The following is a 26,868-nucleotide window of genomic DNA, read 5'->3' as shown; positions in this document are numbered from 1 at the left end:
ATAGATCTGGATCTCCACAAACAGAATATTGTAGGCAGTTAGTTTCGAGGTTCGAAGCAGGGAGCCATGATCCCGCTGGCAGATATCGGAGGATAAATGGCAGCAGGAAGAAGCCTGGCCATGGGGATCCTACACTGCCAGTGAGCGAAAGCCTCCCACACTGGGGACAGGGCACAGACTCGCAGACCGGTAGCGGCAGGGAAAGGACTTTAGGGCAGCTCCCCGGATGGGAACTGGAGCGGCACGGCTGCGCGTGCAAACTGGGCGTGGCTGGCGGTTTTAGAAGCACAAATGGCAGAGATGGGCCCTGACCTGGAGGTGAGAACGGGGAGCGCTGCTGAGGGGCGCACAACCCAGGACACTGCAGTTTATAGCAGCACAGACAGAGATGGAAATAGTGTGGCCTGGAGAGCTCACTGAAGAACAGACTGCGATCTCTCTGCTCTGAGGCAGAGGGTTGGAAATGATCTCTTCTGCTCTGACTCTTGGAAGAGACACGGAAAGCTGCCAGGGAAAACTGCCAGAGAACAAAAGCCCCAAAAAACTGGTTTCCACTGAGCCCATCCCCCGCCACAGGGTGCAGGGCAACTCTGCCCAAACAGGCTGCCTGAGTAACAGCGTGGCAGGCCCCTCCCCCAGAAGGTAGGCTTGGAAAACAAGAGGCCAGCAACCCTAAGGTCCCTAGAAAACAGGTGCATCTGGCTTGGGTTGTGATCAATAATTTGGACTCTATACATTCCCTCAACCAACCCTCAACATAATGACTAGGAGGAGGAAACCCCAAAATAGGAAAAGACTCAGAGACTATGACTTATGCCACAGATTTATAAATGGATTCAGATATAACCAAGATGTCAGAGATGGAATTCAGGCTAATAATTGTGAAGACAATAGCTAGAATGGAGAAATCAATTAATGGCAACATAGTGTCTCTAAGGAAAGAAATGAAAGCTGAATTGGCAGAACTTAAAAATGCTACCAATGAGATCCAATCTAATCTAGATAATCTAACAGCTAGGATAAATGAGGCAGAAGAATGAATTAGTGACCTAGAAGGCCAATTAATAGACAAAAAGAGAAAAGAGGGGGTCAGGGAAAAACAACTTAGAATCCATGAAAATAGAACCAGAGAAATAAGTGACACCATGAAACGTTTCAATGTCAGAATTATTGGAATCCCTGAGGGGGTGGAGAAAGAGAGGACTAGAAGATATATTTGAGCAAATCATAGCTGAGAACTTCCTTAATCTGGGGAATGAAACAAACACTCATGTCCTAGAGGCAGAGAGAACCCCTCCCAAGATCAAGGAAAACAGGCCAACACCCTGGCATGTAATAGTAAAACTCGCAAACCTTAGAACTAAGGAAACCATCTTAAGGGCAGTTAGGGGGAAGAGATTTCTTATGTACAGAGGGAAGAACATCAGAATAACGTCAGACCTATCCACAGAGACCTGGCAAGCCAGAAAGGCCTGGCAAGACATATTCAGGGTACTAAACGAGAATAACATGCAGCCAAGAATACTTTATCTGGCAAGGTTGTCACTTAGAATAGATGGAGAGATGCAGAGCTTCCAAGACCAGCAGAAACTGAAAGAATATGTGACCACTAAGCCGGTCCTGCAAGAAATATTAAGGGATAAAAGGAGAAAGACCCCAAGAGTGATAAAGAAAAGAAATTTACAGGGACAATCTATAAAAACAAGGTCTTGACAGGCAACATGATGACAATTCATATCTTTCAATAATAACTCTCAACGTGAACAGCCTAAATGCTCCCATAAAACGGCACAGGGTTGCAGATTGGATAAAAAGACAGGACCCACCCAAATGTTGTCTACAAGAGGCTCATTTTGAACCTAAAGATACATCCATACTGAAAGTGAAGGGTTGGAGATCCATCTTCCATGCCAACGGACCTCAAAAGAAAGCTGGGGTAACAATTCTTCTATTAGACAAATTAGATTTTTTTTTAAATTTTTTTATCTATTTTTTGACAGAGAGAGAGAGACAGCAAGAGAGGGAACACAAGCAAGGGGAGTGGGAGAGGGAGAAGCAGGCTTCCCATGGAGCAGGGGGCCTGATGCAGGGCTCGATTCCAGGACCCTGGGATCATGACCTGAGCCGAAGACAGACACTTAATGACTGAGCCACCCAGGCGCCCCCAGACAAATTAGATTTTAAACTAAAGACTGTAGTTAGAGACACAGGAAGACACTATGTCATTCTTAAAGGGTCTATCCAACAAGAAGATCTAATGATTGTAAATATTTATGCCCCCAATATGGGAGCAGCCATCTACATAAGCCAACTGTTAACCAAAATAGTCATATTGATAACAAAACGTTAATTGTGGGAAACCTCAATACTCCACTCTCAGCAATAGACAGATCATCTAAGCAGAAAATCAACAAAGAAACAAGAGCTTTGAATGACACACTGGACCAGATGGACCTCAGAGGTATATACAGAACATTCCACCCTAAAACAACAGAATACTCATTCTTCTCAAATGCACGTGGAACTTTCTCCAGAATAGACCACATACCGGGTCACAAATCAGGTCTCAACCGATACCAAAAGATTGAGATTATTCCTTGCATATTCTCAGACCATAATGCTTTAAAACAAACTCAATCACAAGAAAAAATTTGGAAGAAATTCAAACACTTGGAAGCTAAAGACCACTCTGCTCAAGAATGTTTGGGTCAACCAGGAAATCAAAGAAGAACTTAAACAATTCATGGAAACCAATGAGAACGAAAACACATCAGTCCAAAACCTGTGGGATACTGCAAAGGCGGTCCTGAGGGAGAAATACATAGCCATCCAAGTCTCACTCAAAAAATTAAAAAAATCCCGAATTCACCAACTAACTCTACACCTTAAAGAACTAGAGAAAAAGCAACAAACGATGCCTAAGGCATGAATTAAAAATAATTAAGATTAGAGCAGAGATCAATGAATTAGAAACCAGAAACACAGTAGATCAGATCAACGAGACTAGAAGCTGGTTCTTTGAAAGAATTAATAAGATTGATAAACCACTGGCCAAACTTATCCAAAACAAGAGAGAAAGGACCCAAATTAATAAAATTGTGAATGAAAGGGGAGAGATCATGACTAACACCAAGGAAATAGAAACAACTATTAGAAATTATTATCAACAACTATATGCCAATAAACTGAGCAAGCTGGATGAAATGGAGGCCTTCCTGGAAACCTCTAAGCTGCCAAGACTGAAACAGGAAGAAATTGACAACCTCAATAGGCCAATAACCAGTAATGAGATTGAAGCAGTGATCAAAACCCTCCCAAAAAAACAAGAGTCCAGGGCCTGATGGATTCCCTGGGGAATTCTACCAAACATTCAATGAAGAAATAATACCTATTCTCCTGAAGCTGTTTCAAAAAACAGAAACACAAGGAAAGCTTCCAGACTCATTCTATGAGGCCAGCATTACCTTAATCCCCAAACCAGGCAAAGACCCCAGAAAAGGAGAATTTCAAACCGATATCCCTGATGAATATGGATTCCAAAATCCTCAACAAAATCCTAGCTGATAGGATCCAACAATACATTAAAAGAATCATCCCCCACGACCAAATGGGATTTATCCCCAGGATGCAAGGGTGGTTCAACATTAGCAAATCAATCAATGTGATAGAACACATTAATAAGAGGAGAGAGAAGAACCATATGGTCCTCTCAATTGATGCAGAAAAAGCATTTGACAAAATACAACATCCCTTCCTGATTAAAACTCTTCAGAGTATAAGGACAGAAGGAACATTCCTCAAGTTCATAAAATCCATCTATGAAAAACCCACAGCAAATATCATCCTCAATGGGGAAAAGCTGAGAACCTTTCCCTTAAGATCAGGAACACGTCAAGGATGCCCACTCTCGCCACTACTGTTCAACATAGTACTAGAAGTCCTAGCAACAGCAATCAGACAACAAAAAGAAATAAAAGGTATTCAAATTGGCAAAGAAGAAGTCAAACTCTCTCTTTTCTCAGATGACATGATACTTTATGTGGAAAACCCAAAAGACTCCACCCTTAAATTACTAGAACTCACAGCAATTCAGTAATGTGGCAGGATACAAAATCAATGCACAGAAATCAGTTGCTTTCTTATATACTAACAATGCAACTGTAGAAAGAGAAATCAGAGAAATGATTCCATTTACAATAGCACCAAAAACTATAAGATACCTCGGAATAAACCTAACCAAAGAGGTAAAGGATCTATACTCTAGGAACTACAGAACAGTCATGAAAGAAATTGAAGAAGACACAAAAATGGAAAAACATTCCATGCTCATGGATCGGAAGAATAAACATTGTTCAAACGTCTATGCTACCCAGAGCAATCTATACCTTCAATGCCATCCCGAACAAAATTCCAATGACATTTTCCAAAGCACTAGAACAAACAAACCTAAAATCTGCATGGAATCAGAAAAGACCCCGAATCGCCAAGGAAATGTTGAAAAAGAAAAACAAAGCTGGGGGCTTCACATTGCCCGATTTCAAGCTATATTCAAAGCGGTGATCACCAAGACAGCGTGGTACTGGCACAAAAACAGACATATAGACCAATGGAAAAGAATAGAGAGCCCAGATATGGACCCTCAACTCTATGGTCAAATAATCTTCGACAGAGCAGGAAAAAATATGCAATGGAAAAAAGCCAATCTCTTCAATAAATGGTGCTGGGAAAATTGGACAGGCACATGCAGAAAAATGAAACTGGACCATTCTCTAACACCATACACAAAGATAAACTCAAAATGGATGAAAGACCTCAATGTGAGACAGGAATCCATCAAAATCCTAGAAGAGAACATAGGCAGTAACCTCTTTGACATTGGCCACAGCAACTTTTTTCAAGATACATCTCCAAAGGCAAGTGAAACAAAAGCAAAAATGAACTTTTGGGACTTCATCAAGATAAAAAGCTTCTGCACTGCAAAGGAAACAGTCAACAAAACAAAGAGGCAACCCACAGAATGGGAGAAGATATTTGCAAATGACACTACCGATAAAGGGCTCTTATCCAAGATCTATAAAGAACTTCTCAAACTCAACACCCAAAAAACAAATAATCAAGTCAAAAAATGGGCAGAAGACATGAACAGACAATTCTCCAAAGAAGACATACAAATGGCTAACAGACACATGAAAAAATGTTCATCATCATTAGCCATCAGGGAAATTCAAATCAAAACCACATTGAGATACCACCTTACACCAGTTAGAATGGCAAAAATTGACAAGGCAAGAGCTGGAGAGGTTGTGGAGAAAGGGGAACCCTCTTACACTGTTGGTGGGAATGCAAGCTGGTGCAGCCACTTTGGAAAACAGTGTGGAGGTGCCTCAAAAAATTAAAAATAGAGCTACCCTATGACCCAGGAACTGTACAGTTATTTACCTAAAAGACACAGATGTAGTGAAAAGAAGGGCCATATGCACCCCAATGTTCATAGCAGCAATGTCTGCAATAGCCAAACTGTGGAAGGAGCCAAGATGCCCTTCAACAGATGAATTGATAAAGATAATGTGGTCCATATATACAATGGAATATTACTCAGCCATCAGAAAGGATGACTACCCAAATTTTACATCAATATGGATGGGACTGGAGGAGATTATGCTACGTGAAATAAGTCAAGCAGAGAAAGTCAATTATCATATGGTTTCACTTATTTGTGGAACATAAAGAATAGCATGGAGGACATTAGGAGAAGGAAGGGAAAAATGAAGGGGGGGGAATCGGAGGGGGAGATGAACCATGAGAGACTATGGACTCTGAGAAACAAACTGAGGATTTTAGAGAGGGGAGTGGGGGATGGGTTAGCCCGGTGATGGGTATTAAGGAGGGCACGTACCGCATGGAGCACAGGGTGTTATACGAAAACAAGGGATCGTGGATCACCACATCAAAAACTAATGATGTATTGTATAGTGACTAACATAACATAATAAAATAAAATTTTAAAAAAAGATCATATGGTATGTCTATGGTTATTTTTTTGCTTTCATCTCCCAAAAAAGATATGCATATGTAAAATTAAAGTTTTCATTTGTTCCATAACATTTCATGCAAAAAGACAAAGCACCTGGTTGCTTTTTTCTGCTTGGTTATTCCTGTTGGAATCTGGAAAGTGGATGTGGCATCCTGTTTCTTCCATCACTTTTTTAATATTGTTGCCACCTTTGCCGATTACATGGGAATGTTCTGTATGTGAAACATCCATCTTCAAGGTGACTCGATTGCTCTATATGAAAATAATGTATTAATTCTTGATGCATGATAAAGGAAGGAACAACTCTTTAAAACACTTTTTCTCCAAGGGAACAGCACTAACAAAAAGTGACCCTGTGGGAAATCTTACAGATTTCTTGGTAATATCATCTTAATCTATAAATGTATACTTTCTATTTCTCTTTGGCTATAAAAAATAAATTCTCACTTTAAGACAAATTTGTCAGAAGAAACAGAAAGATACACTCTTTACCAAGATAACTTTTTGGAAAGCAGCATTTAAATAAAGTCAGGCATTAATTACAAATAAATTACTCAGTTTTTTCTTTAACAGACATTATTCATGAAACATTTAATTCAAATAACTAAAAACAGATGAAAATAATTACAAAATTGAATATATGTAGGTTAGTAGGAGTGTTGAACTGTGACAGAGATAAAACTCAAAACTGAATAAGAAAGTATCTGTAAGCATTATTTTCACAACTTGTCTATTACTGTAGGTCAAACTTTACAGAGCAGACCTGTTATTCTCAGTGATAGGAAGAATGAGGAAGGGCTAAGAAAGCACAGAGCTCCAGCAGTAACATGGCTTACTTAAACCGATACAAAGTGTAATATTAGGTATAATAAAGCAAAATGTAAAATTCTAAGACATAATGAATAATTGTGATCACATTAGAATCTGTGTACTTAATTTTGGGAAATTCAGTATTTAAATCTTTTCTCATTTGTAAGACTGATATAAAAATTCTTCAGCCCTCCGAAAGTAAAATTAAAAAGTCAAAATACAACAAGATGTTAAAAATATCAATGGTTTTTACATAGTCTTAATTCTTAAATTTTAAACATATCCATTAAATACTTTGATTTTTAAATTTAGTTCTTTTAGTTTAACATTTGAAGTACAGGAAAAAGATAATTCTTTTTGGGAAAAGATTCTAGAATATTTAATAACTGTAAGGTGAATAATTCTTAAAAATAAAAAAGAACAAGAAAAGAAAAAAAAGAAGGAAGAGATTAGAAACAATTTCAGTGAAATACCAGGTGGCAACACATAGTGGTTAAGAACCAGACAGTCTGGATTTATATCCCACCTTTTCGTTTATTAGCTATTGGATTCTGGGCGAATTCCCTAGTATCTCTGTGCTGAGTTGGTTATGAACATTAAACAAATTTGTAAGATGCTTATTAGCAAAGTGCCTGCCATATCATATGTGATTTAGAAGTGTTTACTAGAATAAATTCTCACAAATGAGTATACATTTTTACACATCTAAATTTCCCTATTATCTCTCTAACCTATACCTGCAGAGAGAGAGAGAACTTACAAGAGAAAGGTGTCAAGTTTCATGCCATCACACACAACTATATAGAAGATCATTCTGGCATCATAAAGGCAAATATGCTAATTATTCCAAACTTCATCACTTGCTCTATACTAATCAGTGTCAATGTCTCTTTCTGAAGATGGCATATACATACAAACACATACATATGTACTTATATGTACATACACACGTGTGCGTGTATGTATATATAATAATACTCATTTACCCAGCTTGAGAACCTATTCAAATTTTAAACAGAATGCTACATCCATTGCAGAATCACACATACTTATTTTAAAACCCACCATTACTTTCTCTTGGTTTTTCTTCTCCAAATGGTTCTTTTCATAACAGCATGAAGTAGCCCTTGCAGAGACAAGGTTCTGACATCTGAGTGTCCTTAACATTCACTTACTTTTGTGTCTAAGACAGACATGATCATTTCCTTGGCCTCCTTAACATCTTCTTTCTTTCCAGAAACCTTAATATGGGGATCTATAAGAAATAAAAAACAAAGGACTCATATGAAACCCCAAACTCTTTGTTTTAAAATTGATGCTACAATATAAGAAAAGAGATTCCTTAAGAAATTCAATATTTGATTCATTCTAGGTGTGTTAACATTGTAATTAAAACAGGAATGTGGAAAATTGTACAAGTTGTACATTTTTCTGTGTGGCCTTTTCCCTTCTGAAAGCTTGTTAAACCATTTAACTGCAAAATAAGATTATCATATAATTATATTTTAAACAAGTGAAGAATCTATAAATTCAATTTATTACTTACTACATTCTTGCTACATTCCAAGCCCTGATTTAAGGCTTTAAATGAATTAACTCATTTAATCTACCCCACAGCTTTGCAAGGTTGTTTCCAGAGGAAATTAAGGCACAGAGCAGTTTAGTAACTTGCCCTAGAAAACCACTCAGAGGCTCATTCATTATAATCAATGTCTTCCAACTCTGGATCCACACTTTCAAACCATGTGATAACCTAATTCAGAAGGTATCTTTACACGTCAAGATTAACAGAATAAAACATTATCTTCATCAGGAATATTTAATATTTATTCAGAATTAGTGTTAAATGACTAATATATGTAGTACTACATATATTATTGATTACTGGCACAGAATGTTATAAAGGAAAACATTCATTCATTCATTCATTCACAGCAAGTATTTTCTGAACCTTACTATGTACCAGGCACTATTCTAGGGGCTGGAGTTTGTATCAGTAAAGAAAAAGACCTTGTCCACATGGAGCTTACAGTCTTATACAGGGAGACAAAAATGAATCAAATAAACAAATTATCATTTAATGTACTAGAACATAACTTATGAAAAGGAGAACAAGACAAAAGGATGAAGAGTACCAGCTGTGGGGAGGGGGTCAGGGCATTAGGCCTCATTGAGAAAGTGAGGTCTGAGTAAAAGCTTAAAGGAGGTGAGGCAGTTCGTGAAGCTGGAATCCTCACAAGGAGGGAAACATCACAGCTAAAACTCCAGACGAGGATGTGTCTCTTCAGGTCTCTCTTTTGTCAGGTTTCCAAGTCTCCACTGCAACAGGGTGTTCTATTACCCCATGGGTCGGCCTGACAGAGACCAAGACCATTTGGGGTAAGCCAGAAGTTCTACACCATTAGCCTTGGTGATAAAGTGTTATCACTAAAGTGATAAATAACAGAGAGAGCATCATCATCACCATCACTAGTGATGTCAACCTTACTGACTGCCTACAACACACCACCTTCTCTGCTGAGTCCTTCCTACACTGAACTACACTTCAGATTAGCAACAGGGTCAGGAAATGTTTGCTGAGCATTTTTTACAATTAACAAGCAGTTCCAACTGAGTCCTTCCAAACCATCAATTCTCTAGAATAAGAAAAGAGAATTACCTGGTGGGAATTTTATCACATTACACATACTTCCCTGATATTGTGACTTACCTATCCCCATGCAACAGTCCATTTGAAACTCAATGCCATGAAGACCGTGTCATATTCATAAGGTAAAAATGAGCAACTAAATAGAGAAAGGAAGGAAGGGAGGAAAGAAGGGAAGGAGGGAGGGAGGGAGGAAACCCTGTCCTAAAGCTACAGGCTCTTAAGACCAGGACAGAGCAATCATGGTCAACAACAGTGCACCACCAAGCTTCAGAGCTCAGGAATGCATCTGGCCTCCTGAAGCCTCCCAGCAAGCTGTGCTTAATTTGAGTCAGTGCTGTCACCTCCAGCCACCGCCCCCCACCACCCCCGCCCTCTCTGCAGACTGTCTCCCAGGAGCTGCCCTTGGCCTTAGACTCTTCTCCTTACCCTGTTCTTTAATCCTTCCTCTGATGCTTGCCATGTCACAGGGACACTGTGAAGATGAAAGATCTTAAGACTGGTTTAAACCTTCTAAAATGTTGAAGTGTCAGGTTAATACCTGACGGGTGATGGGCTTAAAAGTAGGGTAAAAGGGATGTCAAACAACCTCAAGTCAGTATGGCATCGTGTTCACATTGCTTACTCCTTAGTGCATCCTAACATGAACCTCTTTTCTTCTCTAAGATTCTCACCAACTTTAACATACTTATGTAAACAAAGCATTTTCTTCAATAATTCTTATTGTATCCATTATAACTCCTCTAGGCAATATTTACATTACGAGCTATCTACATTCAAAGTTTTGATCCCAGCTATCTTTGACTTCGGTTTCAATTACTGTTGGCTGATCCTGATGTTAATCTCCACTGAAAATGCTTACTACTGGGGGATTAGAACCTGGCACTTCTCAAAACATACCTGATCACACTCAATTGTAGCACTTGCTAAAATATACGTTCCTGGTCTCCAGGATCCAGTAATTGTTATTTTGTTTGTTTCCCAAGTCATTTTTCAATCACGTATAGGACAGAATAGGTGAAACCACATAAAAAATTTAATTGTAGTGTCTTATGTATCAGCCAAGTATATATAACACAAAATGGTTCTACAGGGGAAAAATGTATTTTCTTACAAAATAAATTAACAGTTAAGTATTGAGTGGTATGCTAATCTGAAAACCTATTACTTGTACAGGTTGGATAATCACATTAAAATTCCTATGCACCTGTAGAGGGACAGGAAGCCTCAGATCCAATTTATGAAAGAATTTGATTTTCTACCATCTCTGTATCAATAGAACAATAAAATAAAAAGCAAAAGCCTCAATGGAAAATACATTTTATTTCAAAGTGAAAGAGTGCCATCTAGTGACCTAAAAATATAAATTATCAATGGACCTAGAGATAACACAACACACAGTCACCAACATGTAACATCAAGAAAGTCTCCAGGACCCAAATCAGCACTTGTTTGGAAAACGGTTCTTTAAATAATCAAGTCTCATAAGTACAGAGAAAAACAATCACGACAATATTCTGGTTTAGATTGCTAATGTGGCCAATAATAGTGTCTTCCTCATTCCTTCCTTTGCCCTTGCTTAAAAGATACCTACAGGATGTGAGCCCTTATTCCAGGCTGAACTTAATGTGTTTATTTCAAACCCTGAAATTCAGTTCTTTATATTCAATGAATGTTATATTTCACAATTTAAACGTATCCATGCAAGGGGCTGAGGCTTTACTTAGGATTGGCTATATTAATAAACATAATAGGGCCAGCTATGAAGGTGGCTGGAAGAAGACAGAGTAATAAGGAGTAAGTGTATAGTCTTCCTCTGCCTCAAAATAACTGCTTTGAGGGACAACTCCAATTTGGGCATGAAAGTTTTGAGATATTTGCTCTAAAAATAATATCCACTGCTTTATAATCAACCCTCAAGCTCTCTAAATACAAGGATTGTCTTAATTGGTTTTAAAACTTCACAGTGCCAGACAAGTAGTAGATACTCATTAAACAGTAGGTGAATGGGCTGAAGGTGCCCCTATTTTTGGAAATGGCTACAGAGAAGGAGGAGATGGAAATTCATGGGAAGAGCCTAAACTTCATATCTAAGGTGGATCATACGTCCTGCACTTCCCAGAACAGTTTTGACTTCAAATATTTTTAACTCAGTACCTCTATAATAATCCAGATTTTTGGTTTTTAGAGTCCTGCCCTATCAATCTGTTCACATCTCTGTAGTGTAATCCTATGGAAGAGAGGAAAACCAGATGGTGATCCAACCTTCAATTAGTTATTATGAAGCTGTATGGACATAGGTAAGAAATGGGTATTTTATATGTGTATACTGCAAAAGAGCTAAACCTTTAAGCAAAAAAGGTTTTTATGACTTCCATATGGAAATTCATAAGGAGTTGATAAGGCAACAATTGTTTTTATAAGAATACAGACTAAAAACCATATTTTCAGTAAAGATATATATTTAAAAGAGTTGGTATGTTTATATGAACTTAAGTGAAGTTTAGTTATGGTTTTAAAAGATTATCTCTTGGTAGTACTCTCTGGTTTCCCATCCTTGGAAACATTCCCATTCCTGGAACCATTAGTAAAAATTTTTATTGCCTTTTCCTTCTCTCCTCAACCTTAGACCTCCTTTCCATTTCATTCCTATCCCAGAGCAAAATCTATAGGAAAGACTTATGTCAGCCCTTTTCATTGTATTTTTTATGCTATAGAAAGTAATGGGTTATTGACATATGATGAATTTAAGCCATCACTGTTTCCCCAATGATCTGTTGACAGCTACTTTCCTGTCTCCATGACTGAGTGCTGCTGCGAAAAGATTCAACACCAAAAAATCAAAGCAATGCTTTCATTCTCAGCAGGTTCTCTTGGAAAGAGAAAACAAGAGAAAATCCCTTGTTTAACTAACCTGATTCCTCCCACCCACAACACCCAAAATAAAAGACATAATATTAGAGTTGCACTTTTGTTTAAGGGGAAAAGTTCCATATCATGGCCTGAAATCAAGATGGCTTTGGTACATTTTATGAATCTATATAAAACTGTCAAACTGGCCTCAAATCCATAAGAAGAGAGCAGTGGACAGAATTCACTTTCTTTTGGCTTGGAGCTCTCTTCACTTTTATTTCAAGTTCTTCCCAAAAAGTCCCTTGAAAACCATCTAAGAAGAAGGACATTGGCTGGGGCTGGGTCCATCAACACTGTTAGAAGTGGTCAGGGTTGACAGGCAGAGAGGCATCTCTAACTTCCTCTGAAATTCAACCTACAACCACTGGGAATATATCCATAGCTAGCAAGTAGTTAGTTCCAAAGTAGTAATGGGCAATTTTTTTTTTTTTTTTTAATAAGGAAGACTGGCTGTAGGGTAAGGATTTTACCAAACAGACAATATAAACCAAGACTCAGAAAAAGCCCTGGACATCTCACGGGTACCGGCTGATTTGGATCATATAAGGAAATGCTATGGAAAGCCAGCAGATATCACATGGAATATATTAAAAGTTTTAATGACTGACTCTGCAATAGATTCCTTTCACATCGTGGGGAAAATATATAGACTCCACAATTATGATAAGTTCTGAATCATAAGTAAGTCATAAACAAGATCTGTTACCTTGGAAAAGTCACTGCGTCTCTGGAGTAGAGTTTCTTCAATGAGGGAGTTTGGTCAGAACATCATTATAGTTTCAAATAAATTTAAATGTCTTTGGTGTGAAGTAGTACTATAACATTCTTAAATAAAACTAACCTCATAAATAACTTTATTTTCCAAGTTTTTGGTATTTCATAACAAGTAGCTCACCTGAGACATCACAATCTAAATGTTTCCAAGAGCCTCAAACATTAGGCAGTAAACACAAATGTGTGAAATAGTGATCTGCCATGATCCACGACTGGCTTCAGAGACCACAGCTTGGGCTTTCCTCTTGTTTTGCACACTCTAGGAATGTGCAATTCTGCATCAATACAGATGAAATTCGGTATTCACCCCACTGGCATTTCCTGAATAATGTGCTTGTAGGCACCAAACAAATGCAGGGGAAGCCGCATATGGAGATGGAAGTCTCCTTCAAACCCTATCTGAACCATGTCATGGTTCCAAATCAGATACCACCCAATCCACGTGCTGCTTCGATCACCGTTCCAGTAAGTCGGCAAGTCACTGCTGATCAACAAAGCTCATAGTCATGGGGCCATGGGCCATATTTTTCCTGTGAAACACAAGTTTCCTTCTGACCTCTTGAGAAATAGACTTTCTTTTTTAAACAAAAATGTTATATGTAAGTCAAGTAACATACCGAGATCACATTTTTAAGTGAACATATATACTGTAGCAAGAGATAGAGAAAACCTGAACTGACTCATTAAATCTTTGGATGGAAATTATTTTAAAATAATTATTTTATTTTAATTGGAAAATTAAAATGTTTCGTCTTTTAATTTTAGACGGAAATTATTTTAAAGAAATGAAACAGAATGACAGTAAGTCAATGCACTTTAAGTGATTTTATAGCCAGTAATACAGACTCCAGATTCTTTCAAGGAATGCTCTTTGATGACAAGAATTCTAATAAAATGAGTTAGAATAAGAAGGTAGAGAGTATATTTGGAGGGGGTGGAGGAAGATGGCCGAGGAGTAGGAGACCTGGATTTCGTCTGGTCTCAGGAATTCAGCTGGATAGGGATCAAACCATTCTGAACACCTACAAACACAACAGGAGATCGAAGAAAAGAATAGCAAGAGCTCTCTGAAAAGAAAAGCGACCACTTTCTCTGGAAGGTAGGACATGGAGAAAAGTGAATCCGAGGCGATATTCAGGAGGGGGCCTCCGTTGGCCACTTCTGGCAAGTGATAGAGCTGCGGAGCACAAAATCGGAACTTATAGAAGTCTGCTCCGCTTAGGGACGGCACTTCAGTGGCTAAGCAGGGGGTGGAACCCTTGTGGGACAGTGTGGTCTCAGGACCCTCCGGGTCACAGAAAGACCAGGGGTGCCTGAGTGCGGCAGAGCTCCCAGGTATCGGAGCGGGGAAGCCGGCTGCAGAGACGGAGCCAAGGAGTGGACTCTCAGCTCGGGGTTGCCATAAACCGTGATCCGCGGCACAGTCGGGCCACTGCTCCTCCAGCAGGGACCCAACAAGCGGCAGAGCCAGGGAGAGTCACCTTCCTGCCCGGGAGAAGCGGCGTGAGAGCGCACCGCAGGATCTGCTAGGGTTTGGAGACTCCACACTGAGTGGGGTGCCAGAGATAGAAACGCTCGGTCACAGGCCAGGTGAGCATGGAGTGCGGCCGGAGACCAGGGAGATGGGAGTGAGTGACTGCTTTTCTCTGGGGGCCGCACTGAGGAGCGGGGCCCCGAGTTCTCGGCTCCTCCGGGGCAGAGACTGGCAGGCTGCCATCTTCACTCTCGGCCTCCAAAGCTGTACGAAAGCTTGCAGGGAACAAAAAGCTACGGAGAGCAAACTCGAGCAGATTACTTAGCCCGGACAGGGCAAGGGCGGGGCAATTCTGCCTCCGGCAAAGACATTTGGGAACCACGGCAACAGACCCTTCCCCAGAAGATCAGCAAGAACAGCCAGCCAAGACCAAGTTTACCGATGAATGAGAACGGCAGAACTCCAGCGCTAGGAGAATAATGCACATAGAATCCATGGCTTTTTTACCATGATTCTTTAGTCTTTCAAAGTTAATTTCTTTTTCTGTCTTTTTTTTTTTTTAATTTTTCTTTTTTCCTTTTTCAACCAACATCTTATCAATCCCTTTTTTAAAAAACATTTTTATTTTTCATTTTTAAAGTCATATTCTATCCCTTCATAGTAGTTACCCTTATTTTTGGCATATATAAGTTTTATACATATAAGTTGTTCTCTCTTTAAATTTTGAGATAGTTTCTTCTAACAGATCAAAATATACCCTAAATCTCTAGTGTATGGTTTTGTTCTACTCTCCTGCCTGATCACATTCTCTCCCTTTCCCGCCCCCCTTTTTTTTAAATCCTCTTCTTTCTTTTTTCAAACAACTTCTTATCAATTCCTTTTATAAAATTTTTTATAATTTTCATCTTTACATCATATTCCTCCCTTCATCATGTCAACCCTTATTTTTGTACATGTATGTTTTTCTTTCTTTAAAATTTTGGGAGGCACTTTCTTCTAACAGACCAAAATACTCCCAAAATCTACTGTGTGGCACTGATCTATGCACCAGCCTGATCATATTTGATCATATTCTGTTTTTTTTTTTGTTTTGTTCTGTTTTTGTTTCTTTTTACCTTTATCTTTTTCTTTTTCCTTTCTTTCCCTTTCTCTTTCCCCGGCTTCAGGGCTTTTCTGATTTGTTTAGAGTATATTTTCTGGGGACGTTGTTACCCTGTTAGCATTTTGTTCTCTCATTAATCTATTCTCCTCTGCACAAAATGACAAGACGGAAAAAATCACCTCAACAAAAAGCACAAGAGGTAGTAAAGGCTGCCAGGGACCTACTCAATACGGACATTAGTACAATGTTGGATCTAGAGTTCAGAATCATCACTTTAAAGATACTAGCTGGGCTTGAAAAAAGCATGGAAGTTATTAGAGAAACCCTTTCTGGAGAAATAAAAGAACTAAAATCTAACCAAGTCGAAATCAAAAAGGCTATTAATGAGGTGCAATCAAAAATGGGGGCGCTAACTGCTAGGATAAATTAGGCAGAAGAGAGCATCAGTGATATAGAAGACCAAATGATGGAAAATAAAGAAGCTGAGAAAAAGAAAGATAAACAACTACTGGATCACGAGGGCAGAATTCGAGAGATAAGTGATACCATAAGACGAAACATTAGAATTGTGATCCCAGAAGAAGAAAGAGAGGGGCAGAAGGTATTTTGGAGCAAATTATAGCAGAGAACTTCCCCAATGTGGGGAAGGAAACAGGCATCAAAATCCAGGAGGCACAGAGAACCCCTCTCAAAATCAATAAAAATAGGTCAACACCCCGACATCTAATAGTAAAACTTACGAGTCTCAGAGACAAAGAGAAAATCCTGAAAGCAGCTCAGGACAAGAGATCTGTAACCTACAATGGTAGAAACATTAGATTGGCAACAGACCTATCCACAGAGACCTGGAAGGCCAGAAAGGACTGGCATGATATATTCAGAGCACTAAACGAGAAAAATATGCAGCCAAGTTTGTTTCTCAGAGTCCATAGTCTCTGGTCTCATGGTTCGTCTCCCCCTCCGATTCCCCCCCCCTTCATTTTTCCCTTCTTTCTCCTAATGTCCTCCATGCTATTCCTTATGTTCCACAAATAAGTGAAACCATATGATAACTGACTTTGTCTGCTTGACTTATTTCACTTAGCATAATCTCCTTCAGTCCCATCCACGTTGATGTAAAAGTTGGGTGTTCATCCTTTCTGATGGCTGAGTAATATTCCAATGTGTATATGGACCACATCTTCTTTTTTTTTTTATTTTATTATGTTATGTTAGTCACCATACAATACATCATTAGTTTTTGATGTGGTGATCCACGATCCATTGTTTTCTTATAACACCCAATGCTCCATGCAGTACGTGCCCTCCTTAATATCCATCACTGGGCTAACCAATCCCCCCTCCCCCCTCCCCTCTAAAACCCTGTTTGTTTCTCAGAGTCCATAGTCTCTCATGGTTCATCTCTCCCTCCAATTCCCCACCCCCATTTTTCTGTTCCTTCTCCTAATGTCCTCCATGTTATTCCTTATGTTCCACAAATAAGTGAAACCGTATGATTAACTGACTTTGTCTGCTTGACTTATTTCACGTAGCATAATCTCCTCCAGTCCCATCCATGTTGATGGGTAATATTCCATTGTATATATGGACCACATCTTCCTTATCCATTCATCTGCTGAAGGGCATCTCGGCTCTTTCCACAGTTTGGCTATTGCGGACATTGCTGCTATGAACATTGGGGTGCATATGGCCCTTCTTTTCACTACATCTGTGTCTTTGGGGTAAATACCCAGGGGTGCAATTGCTGGGCCATAGGGTAGCTCTATTTTTAATTTTTTGAGGCACCTGCACACTGTTTTCCAAAGTGGCTGTACCAACTTGCATTCCCACCAACAGTGTAAGAGGGTTCCCCTTTCTCCACAACCTCTCCAACATTTGTTGTTTCTTGCCTTGTCAATTTTTGCCATTCTAACTGGTGTAAGTGTGTTTTAAAATAAAAAACCTATTTCTCATGAGAAAAAGATGTTTCCATTGGTACCCTTAATCAGTTTACACACCACGATGCCCCAGGATAACTCCCTATCAAAATTCCATTTGGCAGAATGAAGCTTAATACTCAACAGCGGAAGTGTGTTCTCGACACAATAGTGGCATAAGGTGACAGGAGCAAATCAAAAGATAGAGGGTATGACAAGTTCTTCAAGACATTTTTCAGTTCAACTATTTGGCAATAATTGGAGATGAGGTGCCCTCATCACTGTGGTAATGAGCACTTTTAGGCAGGTTTTTGCTGAATGAAAGGGTGCATTCACATACCAAGATGGAGCCTATGGACCCTTTATCACCTAGGCAGAAAAGAGCTACTACCCTTTGAAAATTCACAGCTAGCTAGAAGACACACAAGAACTTTTACTGGTAGAATGCCAATATCTCCAATATATAATCAGCAATAAAAGCATTCAAAATATAGTGACAGTATGCTCTTCTAATTGTTCTGTGTTGTTTCAACTTTAGGAGGAAATAAGGCATGAGAGAGGTAAGGGGTAAATTGGGCACATGCCTCTTCTCTGTTAAGATCCCCATGTGCAACATCAAAGCTGTTTATGTAGTCAGAAATAAGTTATATATGGACTCAGCAAAAACTAGAAATAATTTCAGAGAAGAATAATGAAATGCAAACAAAGTATAAAGCAAAATCAAGGCATAACAGGTGAAATAATCAAGAACAGATGGATTTAAGAAGTGTGAGAATTAGAAAAGAGTAAACTACCTTATCTTCAAACTACCTTATCTTACGCATGTAAACTAAACTCCAAGCATAACTGCAGAGTTGCTGTTCAGGCAGGAAGAGGGCAAGAAAAATCCAAAGCACAAGAGAAATCTAGCTCGGGAACATGGAGTGTGGAAAAAGAAAGCTAAAAACACAAAGCCTAACTCAATTAGTTTCTGAAGCCTTTTGGCATCTGAGCTGTATATTCCAGAGATAAGGAAAAGGATTCTGGCAAGGGGGAGGAAAGGAAACTTAAGTGCCAGGAGGAGATCTGGAATCGTCTGAATGATATGTATGTAACAATTCTACAGAAAGCATCGGCAGTGCTAGGTTCCTGCCAAGGGAGGCACATAAATATGAGCCAGAGATGGACAACTCTTGTCACAGTGGGAACAAAGCCCAAGACACAAGGCGTGACAAAAACAGTAATGCAAGGACCCAGGATGAGGAAGGAGAACCCAAACTGAACGGAACAGGAGTCCCAGTCCCATACTCAGTGGTCCATCTGATGAAGGAGGGAGCGCAGCAGCGGGGACGGAGGTGTGTGCCAAGATAAAGCTTCCCCTGGAGACTGTACTGAGGTAACAGCAAGTTATGCAAGAATTTCGAGGAGCCAGAAGTGACTGACTGTCATTCCCTCTCCAAGGAATACTGATGTTCACAGCGTACATGGAAGGTCCCAGTGGTATTGCCTGTGGTCTAAACCCAAAGGGCTGTTATCTATGGCCAGGGCAGACTGTTCCTTTACAACAGCTGGGGCTATTCATGAAAAATCCCAACACAAAACTGTTGGCTGCCATTACCAAAAAGCAACCATGCATTTCAGGGTTCACACACTTCAGACAAAGAAAATACTGTAAATGAAGACCACATCATACAACATGCACAATCTGTTTGTTTTATTTTCAGCTTACTAAGAGAAGAAATTTAGGAATTCTGTCTTCTGAAGATATTTGAGGCACAATTAAGGATGTATGTAAGAAACAGCAAAACTCTTAGGAATTTAGTTCTAAAAGTAACTTGCCAGCCTGGGACTGGCATAAAAATTCTCCACCTTTCTCATCTTTGTTGTAAGATCTAGTGAGAAAGTTTCACATATTGCACTGAAGAGCAGTTAATTAAGGGTCCGTGTGACTCTGGGTATTAAAGACTATTTCAAGCTTGTTCATGATATCAGGGAAGTTAGTAATTTTCATGAAAACTGAAAGTACCTAATGTTAAGTAAATGAGCCTTCAATTATTGGGAAAATGTCTATCTGCCAATCCTTTCTTCTTATTCCCGCTTCCTACAGACTACCTGAAAAGCCATTAATAATTGTTTTTTTATGCATCACACATAAAGACAATTGTCATATCCCTGTCTTCCACTGTAACATTATTCTGTATGTTATTTGTTTCTTTCATACTTTTCTGAGAACTCTTTTGAGTAAGCTGGAACCAAGGGTCTTAATCTCTCAGTCCTTAGAGATTTAGATCTTCTGGGGCAAAAAAAAATGTAAATTAAATTATCAAATAACTTCAAAATGGTCCTTTATTTTTCTTAATAAAAATATCTACAGTTACCTTGAGGTCTAACAGCTTCTAAATCAGGATTTCCCAAACATTTATCCAAAGATAATACTCCTCTGCCCCAGCCCATAGCAATCACCATTCTACTTTCTTCCTTTAAGATTCTAAGTACTAATCTAAGTGGAATCATGCAGTGTTTGTGAAATCGATCTTATTAAATAAATTTTTTTCTCTACAAAGAGCTCCTATAAATTAAAAACAAAAAGCTCCTGTAAATTAAAAAAAGGAAAATAAGCAAAAGGCATAGATAAATGATTCAATAGAAAAATGGTCAAGAAATATATAAACTTGAATAAAGTTCAACCTTACTAAATAATTTTTTATTTATCATAAAATTGGGGGGGAAACTTTAAATTACAAGGCTAACAAGGATATAGTTAGGCAAACTAACATACTTTTGATGGAAATAAAAAATGGTTGCAAAATGCCTGGAGAGTAATGAGCTACTGGAAATATTTATAAAGAATCACAGTACCATCATTTTATGAATATAAAGGAAAACAACCACTAGTGATTACTTTTAAGTAATAAGGTCTCAGGTAATTTTTATTTTATTTTATGCTTCAAGCTCTTCTGTATTTTCTACCACGAAAAAATACACCTTTGGGGTGCCTGGGTGGCTCAGTCGTTAAGCGTCTGCCTTCGGCTCAGGTCATGATCCCAGGGTCCTGGGATCTATCCCCGCACTGGGCTCCCTGCTCAGCGGGAAGCCTGCTTCTCCCTCTCCCACTCCCCTTGCTTATGTTCCCTCTCTCACTATCTCTCTCTCTGTCAAATAAATAAATAAAATTTAAAAAAAAGAAAAGAAAAAGTACAGTTTTATAATGTGGAAAAAATACTCATACCTTAAAAGAAGATTATCTGTATCAGTAAAGTCCTGAGATCAAATCACATTCTTGTCAAAACTCCTTGTTTTCCAAGCACTGCGTTTCAAGAATTCCCTTAAAAATTTAGACCTTTAAAAATGTTAATGATAGGGCGCCTGGGTGGCTCAGTTGTTAACTGCCTGCCTTCGGCTCAGGTCATGATCCCAGGGTCCTGAGATCGAGCCCCACATCGGGCTCCTGACTCGGCGGGGAGCCTGCTTCTCCCTCTCCTCTGCCTCTCCCCCTGCTCATATTCTCTCTCTCTCTGGATCTCTGTGTCTCAAATGAATAAATAAAATCTTTAAAAAAAATGTTAATGATAATGACAAATGTTTTCTCAATTTGAAAAGTTCCTTCTTTCTCATCTACAGTTCTGTGACAGGCTTTTTGCCATGCAGTTTTTGAACTTTACCTCTCTTTACTTGCTGGGCCGTTACCCTGAATATATTATCAATGTACTTGAGCTCTGGACATAGACTTCCCCAGTGAAAATGGACTGGAACAGAGAATGACAGGGTTAACAGCAGTTGAAAGACATGGTTGGAACAGAGTCCAAATAGTCGGTGAAGACCATATATTTATGGCCACCACTAACTATACATGGAATTCTTTTAAAACATTTATGGCCACATCTCTTTCTTTCTCCAGCAACTGTTTCCAAAATAAATGGAAACAAGAACAATCTTGGTAATGGGAAGTCAGTGCTCTTTCTAGAGAGAATTCTCCAATGTCCCAACAAGCAAGGACATTTAGAAAAGCATTATTTACATATCATTCTCAGGGTGTGATTAAACCACAAGTAAATAAGTAAACACAAGTAAATAATAATAATAATATATAATAATAATATATATTATATAATATATAATAATATTATTAATAATAATAATAATAATAAATACAAGTAAATAATAACCTCAAAGGTAGTGCCCTCATAACAAACAGTTTCACCAGGATTTGTCTTCTCAGCAGGGAAGTCCAAGAGTTGAGATTGTACCTGGTTATGCTCCATGAGCCGCTGCCCCAGGGCCATTCCCCATGGTTGGCTCTGCCCTGCTTTGTACCCAGGAAGCCGAACCAGCGTCTCAGACAGCGGCTGCGCAGTTCCGTGAGCGCAACTCCACTGGGCACTCCCTCGCCACAGTCCCTTTCCGTGGGGCTCCCAAATACTCTGTCCTCTTCTTGCCCCACACCCTGTGGGGGATCACAGCTTCTGGCTCTTGCCAGTTTTTGTGCCTCATCTCCTGTTAATAACTATTTGCTTGTCCTTTCACTCTGTCCTTCATTCGAGTTTATTTAAATCTTCTGGAGTTAATTCTGCTTTCTGTCAAACCAAGACTGCTAACACATTTTCCACCAATTCCTTTTCTTCTCTTGATGAGAAAATGTACAGGGGGCTGGGGGTGGTGAAGCAGAGAAGCTCACATTCAACATTTGTGCTTGTCTTCTTTCTTTGTAAGGCACTAACTTTTACAGGTAGACGCCATGCCTTACATAGGTTAAGAATAAAATTCCTTAGGTCTCAGCAGATACGTTTTTGAAAATATTGATTTCTTCTTGTTCCACACAAGTCAACTTCACAACTATAGTAGAGAACTCTGACACAGTTTTCTCTCCCTTCCTCCCCCCCATTCATCTCTCTGTCTTTCTCCCTGATCCCAGAGGCTGTTATGCAAATGTATTTTTATCATACAGTCATGTTTATTCTGGTACATTACTGGAAGTATCTTGGCACCTTCAGATATTCCCTGATAAATGTGTTGTAATGTTTATAGGACCTTTGAGAAATATGTGTGGATTCAGCAGCATTTAAAAATTTCTTTAATATTTTCTTGGCTTCCATACAACTTTTTACCTCTAAAGGCATTTGTTTGTATGTCCCACCCCCCAAAAAACACTGTTTTAACTATATACATACATCTTTTTGTGCCAACTTCAAATCTTTGGAAGTGGGATTTCTGCAAACCACTAAATTATTCTAAAGTCAGAGTTTTTTACTTAAGCAGGGGAGGTCTATGAATCATCTTCATGGGGCTGGTGAACCTGCCTCTAACTGCATTCAAAGACTGTGCACATATGCATGGTAAGTTTGTCTGAACGGATCTACAGATTCTGAAAAAGGCTGAAACAGCTGAGAAGCCTTCATCTCAGAAGGAATTTTAGACAGACATTAAGAGAGCATATTTTAAAATACTTTAAGGGATTCAATTTTGGCTTGGCATTACTGCAAGCTGGTATTTGTCTTCTATCCAGAAATGTTCAACAATTATGTTTATGGGCATAATTTCAGTAGTTATATCTAAAACATGAAAGCTAACCAAAAAGATGACACCAAATTTGTGTTCATCATCACTTTCTTTCAGTTATTCTAAGAGACACAGGAGAAAGTAGTAACAGAAAGAATGGAAGCTCTGTGAGAAAAGCCACAATTGAATCAGGTCAACTCCTTAAAAAAATATCCTACATACTGTATTAAAGTAAAAATCTTAGAACTTACATCATTCTGCTACAGAAATATATCTTTATTCAACAGATGATATAAAATCTTATTTCTGAACATCCCCTACATATACCAAAGAACTTCAGAGCTGGAATGGAACAAAGTTCTAGTCTTCCTTCCCTTCCTTCATCAAAGTTCATGGAGTGTTCACCAGAATAGGCCAGGCACATCCCACAAAGTCCAGTCACTGTGGTGAGGACACCTCAGTCAGAGCCATGTAGGTGACCACAGATTTTAAAACCTCCCTACTCCCAGCATGCCTTCCTCCAAATGTCATCTAGACTTGCTGCATTTTTAGTGACAAAAAGTGCTCCATTTCACAAAAAGCAAAAGTTAGTTGTTAACAGTAATTTCCAAAAACCACCTTTCTCATCATAAACCTTCCATGATTTCCCAACCTTATAGAATTAAAAGTTCGAATTGTTTGTTGTTTGTCTCAAAGCCCTCGTGACCAGGATTGTACCCAGCTGTTCAGCTTTCACTTCCCTTCATTCCCTCCAGATAACCTGCACTACCACCAAATATAAACACTCCCCATTGCACCAAATGGCTTCTTATCTCCACATCTCTGTGCCTGAAGCCATCTAACACTGCACTGTTCCCACTTTTGGCTCCATCCGTCCAATCCTCACCACCTTAAGGTCAACCCAAATATCACACTTCACCAGGTCCCTCCAGAGCAATGTAAATCTCTGTGGGCTTCTCTTATCACTACCCAGTCCTCAGACAGAAGTCAAGTATGAGGTCAGTCCTCAGTCCCCTATCACATGCTACCCTACTGTCCACACACCTACCATTCTTAAGTCTGCAGCCTTCTTGATTTCATGGAAGCCACCATGTCCAGATTTTATATCTTTCACAGAACATACTATTTACTGTATCTTCAAATTAGGTAAGTGTCTGGATTTCCCTAGAGTAACCAATATCTGCTTCCTGATTTTTTAATGCATTCATCCCCTCCTCTTCTGTACTCAAGAGCCCACTCCACCAGCACACCCACAACAGCTCTTCCGACCCTGGCCCAGCCAGCAGCCAGGCTCTTGATCATTGTGTCTTTGGACAATCACCCCTACTTTCCTCAGCTCCTCCTTCTATGAATGTAAATAAAAATGTCTGGACAAAAGAAGTGCTGTTCAAACTCCATCAGGTCCTTTAGAAGCCGAATTTGTACATTTTAAACCACACAGTACCTATAAAATCATAGTAACTAATCATAAACTGGTCTCCCCTGGAATGTTAGGCCATAATTTGGTTATGTAATCCATGGGAGGGGAAACAAACTTTCTTTTAATAACAGCTTTTGCATTCAGATTATTGAGATCACTTGGTATCACTTGGATTATTTGAGATTAGTAATGATTGACTGAAATGTTTATTCTCATATAATCTGTTGGTTATTCCGAGTCAGACTTTCAAGTTGAACTTGAAATGTACTCCATTTTCATTTCCTCAGCATTCCTGAATTTCATCCCACTGATTTTATGCTTTTATCTCCATCAGGCAAGGATTAAAGAAAATTAAAGGCATAAAATTTAAAACCAAATCCTCTTCCTGTTTTAGGAGGAAAAAAGTGGGAAATGCCCAACCTGGAACAGAAAATGGAAATTACTGATCAATTTCAAGGCTGTGTGTTTCTCTCCCGGGAGCCAGGGGTAGGTTTTATGCTTACTCAGATTTTCTGCCCTTCTGCTGTATCAGCATATACGCATATATCACCTTCTTCACTTTCTATATGCTTTTAGAGCCTTAAGCATTTATTTCTTTCCCTTTTTAACCACAAGTGAATTCCAGATCCCTTCCAAGTTAATGGATCTCTTTGCCAATAAGGTGTCCGGAAAGGATACAGCATTCCACGTAGAGAATTTTCTCCATAGTCCTATAAACCAGATTTTTTCCACTTCTGCTGCTCAGTCTAAGGTGTCTGGGTATGTAAACTGAATTATGGATCCTTGATGGAATTGTGCTTCTGGCAATTTTCAGTAATTTCTAGCTCTTTTTTGTTTGATCATTTGTCTAATTAAACTTTCAAAAGCCTAATGTAGGCAACTGGTTATTATCAGGTATGAGTCCTGGTTCTGCTGATGTGAACTCAGTTTCCTCACTCATAAGATGGTTTTGATAATACTATTTCATTGTAAGTGCTTAGTAAACATTAGTATGGATTACTGCATCTGTATCTTCTGGGGGCCCCAAAACAGCACTACACTTAGACTTTGAGTCTTCACTTGGTATTCCTTCCAGTCTCTTTTCCTGCTTTTCTTCCTCTGTTCTCAGGGTACCCCTTTGGCACTCTTGTATGTCATTTACCCGGATAATCCATCAGCTCATGTAGCTTTAACTACCATCCAATACTCTGATGTTTTCCAATTCCAGTTTCCCAACCTTGGCCTCTCTATAGTTCCAGCCACCCAGTGAACTTCTCATTATTCTCATACTCTTCAATTTCAACATGGCAGGCCCCAAATCTGTTACTGTCCTCTATCCTTTTGGCAGAAATGGGTCTCCACAGTTTAGCCAGGAAGCATGTGATCTTGTCTTACTTTAATGCAAACACAGGCCTGTGCTCAGAACTAAAACCCTCCTGAATCTCTCCCATGTGAGTAATTCAACTTCAGCAGTACTGGCCAGGGAGGCACTGTCCATTATTAGGAATCATCATGCTTTTTTTTTCTTTGAAAAATTCCAAAATTTACTGGGTTCACTTATATGTGAAAACATTTTCTTCCTCCATCTAACCCCGATTTAACTTGTCATTTGGGATGGTATCTTGGGAAAAGCTCAAGGCTACACTCTCATAATTTTTAAATCACCTTTGAAAGTTCACCAACCCAAGCTATCAGCTACATTGGCTGGTGCCTAAACAATATGAAAAAGAAAAGAAAAGAAAAGAAAAGAGAAAAGAGAAAAGAAAAGAAAAAGTAGCATATATTTTGGGCAATAACTTTTCCCAAAGTCTCCAATATTTTTAAAGTAACTACTATATCTTTTCAAGGTTTATTCATTATTGAAAGACTCTATTATTTTTATCCCTGATAGAAATGGTCAAGATTGTAAACATTGGAGGATTTGAAAGAACTACATCTGGGTAGAAGGAAAATCATGTCACATTAACAATTCAATACTCAATGGCTTCCCCTATCTTTCCCTCATTCACAAAGGTAAAAGATCACAGGGTCTTGAAACAAACATAATACAGCTGTCTGTACGTATCTAAATGTCTTTACATTTAGAACCTATGAAATTCTAATAGACTCTCTATTCCAACTGAGTCTGACCAATATATGGAGATTTGCTGTAGCAATGAAGAATGTGCCGAGTGTCCTTTGTTTAGGAAGAACTTGCTCAAGCACTATAAAGCACCTATAAGTCTAATCTGGAAAGAGATCAAAACGCTTTGTTTTTTAAGGCTTCCAAAGTACACCTGCAAGTTTGAACAATGCCTATTAAATTCCATCTCACAATAAAAGCT

At 38.9% G+C, this 26,868-nt stretch overlaps 1 protein-coding gene across 4 annotated transcripts in view; it reads right to left on the bottom strand.

Moving 5' to 3' along the window:
* BICC1 (BicC family RNA binding protein 1) overlaps nucleotides 1–26,868 on the bottom strand; it is a 286,419-nt gene that overhangs the window by 43,470 nt on the left and 216,081 nt on the right. For all 4 annotated transcript variants that reach the window (XM_064594663.1, XM_064594665.1, XM_064594662.1 and 1 more), the window contains exons 4-5: nucleotides 8,020–8,099; nucleotides 6,128–6,286 (exon numbers count right to left, since the gene is read on the bottom strand). In XM_064594663.1, the coding sequence (XP_064450733.1) occupies nucleotides 6,128–6,286; nucleotides 8,020–8,099 (239 nt within the window). The remainder of the gene's footprint in view (nucleotides 1–6,127; nucleotides 6,287–8,019; nucleotides 8,100–26,868) is intronic.

This window comes from Mirounga angustirostris, unplaced genomic scaffold (assembly GCF_029215605.1).
Source record: "Mirounga angustirostris isolate CCGP_5_RB_7025 unplaced genomic scaffold, mMirAng1.0.hap1 SCAF_6, whole genome shotgun sequence".
Classification (NCBI taxonomy): Eukaryota; Metazoa; Chordata; class Mammalia; order Carnivora; family Phocidae; genus Mirounga; species Mirounga angustirostris.
The sequence above is the reverse complement of the archived record's forward strand: the minus strand, read 5'-3'. Positions and strand labels throughout refer to the sequence as shown.